Genomic DNA, 2,231 nt, shown 5'->3' with positions numbered 1-2,231 from the left:
ATACAGGAGAGAAACCTTACAAATGTAATGAATGTGGCAAATCATTTTCATGGAACTCATACCTGCAAGTTCACTGCAGGTTCCATAAAGGAGAAAAACCTTACAAATGTAATGAATGTGGCACATCTTTTACACAGAACTCAGATCTTAAAGTTCATGAAAGAATCCATACAGGAGAGAAACCTTACAAATGTACCCAATGTGACAAATCATTTACAGCGAACGCACAACTTCACCTTCACTATAGATCCCATACAGGAGAGAAACCTTACAAATGTACTGAATGTGACAAATCATTTACAGGGAATGCACAACTTCAGCGTCACTACAGATCCCATACAGGAGAGAAACCTTACAAATGTAATGAATGTGGCAAATCTTTTATACAGAACTCAGACCTTAAAGTTCATGAAAGAATCCATACAGGAGAGAAACCTTACAAATGTAATGAATGTGGAAAATCCTTTATTAAGTCGTCACTTCTTAAAGTTCACCAAAGAATCCATACAGGAGAGAAAAATTACCATACAGGAGAGAAAACTTACAAATGTAATTAATGTGGCAAAACTATTACAGAGAACTCAAGCCTTCAATTTCACCACAGAGGGCATACATACACAAAAGGCATATTGTATTCATATTCAGTATTTCTTTCAAAAACAAATTATGAAAATTATTTCACCCAGCATTAATCTGAAATAATTAATAATGGTATAGGATTCATTTTCAAATTCATAAATGAAACAATATTGTAAAGTATAAGAATTTAGCCAGAATAGTACTAATAACTATCTTAATACAAATATGTTGCTTAATGTTTGTATAGTTTAGTATGGGAGAATATTGGCTTTTGTGTGATATATTCTCTTTGAAGATTATTGTGCTTTTAGCGTTTGACCTTTTGATAGAGTAATTTTTAATCTGTAATCTCATATTTATCACAATTTTCAATAAATGCATTACCACTGTTTTTTATTACTGTTGCCTTGGTGTGATAAATGTCTATTTTATGCTGGGATTGTATCACTCATGTCATACAGTTCCTTATTGCTAATGCCAAGAGAAACATGTGGCAAAACATAAATTTGATTGCTTTAGACAAATTCCAAGACAACAGTTTGGAAGCTAATACATGGTGAGAGGAGGAAACTATGAGGTTTCCCGAGTGCATGCTTGTTGTGTAAATGTGTGTGTGTGTGTGTGTGTATGTGTGTGTGTGTGTGTGTGTGTGTGTATTATGGGCAAAATTACTTGTATTACAAGGAACATGACTTCTGGTCTAGACAAAATTCTAAATGGACAGATTGTGTGAGATGGGGGTTGAAGCTTTAAGATGACAAATCCTAACCTCATCAAAATATTGAATTTCATGAGATGTTCTGAATAATGTCCACGATAGAATTCTCACAATTTTTGTTGAAATTCCATGATGTCACGAATCAGTTACAAAATGGAAAAGGCTTCATTTTACTTATTGCAAATGACAATGTATTTTGTATTTGAGTCTCTGTTCACAACTTTGTATTTCAAGCAAGGTGTATAAAGATAGTTAGGTCATTTACATTTCTCATTATTATTAACACAGCAGCGATTAACAGGGCTGAGCACATGTCTATGGAGTAGGATAATGAGTTTTTTATCCAGATTCTAAGAAGTGGTACATGTCTGGGTCACGTGTTACTCTTTTAAGAATTGTCCACACTGATTTCCATAGCTACTGTGGTAGTTTGCAAACATGAGTGTAGATTCTGGTATCACTTTGTCATTAACAATCAATTGTTTTGCTTATATTTGCTTTTATGACTATAAGTACATCAATGCATCAGTAATAATGTGAGGCCTTGGAGCCTCCTCTTGTCATCGATCCCAATTTGGGCCAGTCACTGGACTTCCTTTCCCTCAGTCTATTCTTAATTTTTGTCCCTGTAGTCCTTTTAGGCAGAGACAATTCTGGGTCAAAGTTTTCACTGTGTGATGATAACAGCTTTATTTGTGACTGCGATAATCAGGAAACAACCCAGATATTTACAAAGAGGAATGGATGCACACAATGTGATTCATTTACACAATGGAATACTATTCAGGTATTAAGGACAAGGACATCATGAGTTTTGCAAGCAAATGGATGGAACTAGAAAATATCATTCAGAATGAGGTAACTCACTAACAACAGAACCTGCATGGTATATATTCACTAATAAGTGGATATTAGCCAAAATAGTACAGAATAC

General features: G+C 34.3%; 1 protein-coding gene across 1 annotated transcript; it reads left to right on the top strand.

Annotated features, from left to right (window-relative positions):
* Positions 1-79: 79 nt before the first annotated feature.
* Positions 80-557, top strand: LOC114615837 (zinc finger protein 2 homolog; the record flags this gene model as incomplete). Its single annotated transcript, XM_028761445.1, has 1 exon — positions 80-557. A coding segment is annotated over one exon (478 nt), but the record flags the coding sequence as incomplete, so codon positions are not given.
* Positions 558-2,231: the final 1,674 nt, after the last annotated feature.

The sequence above is a fragment of the Grammomys surdaster genome, unplaced genomic scaffold (genome assembly GCF_004785775.1).
Source record: "Grammomys surdaster isolate TR1022 unplaced genomic scaffold, NIH_TR_1.0 160618, whole genome shotgun sequence".
Taxonomy (NCBI): Eukaryota; Metazoa; Chordata; class Mammalia; order Rodentia; family Muridae; genus Grammomys; species Grammomys surdaster.
The sequence above is the reverse complement of the archived record's forward strand: the minus strand, read 5'-3'. Positions and strand labels throughout refer to the sequence as shown.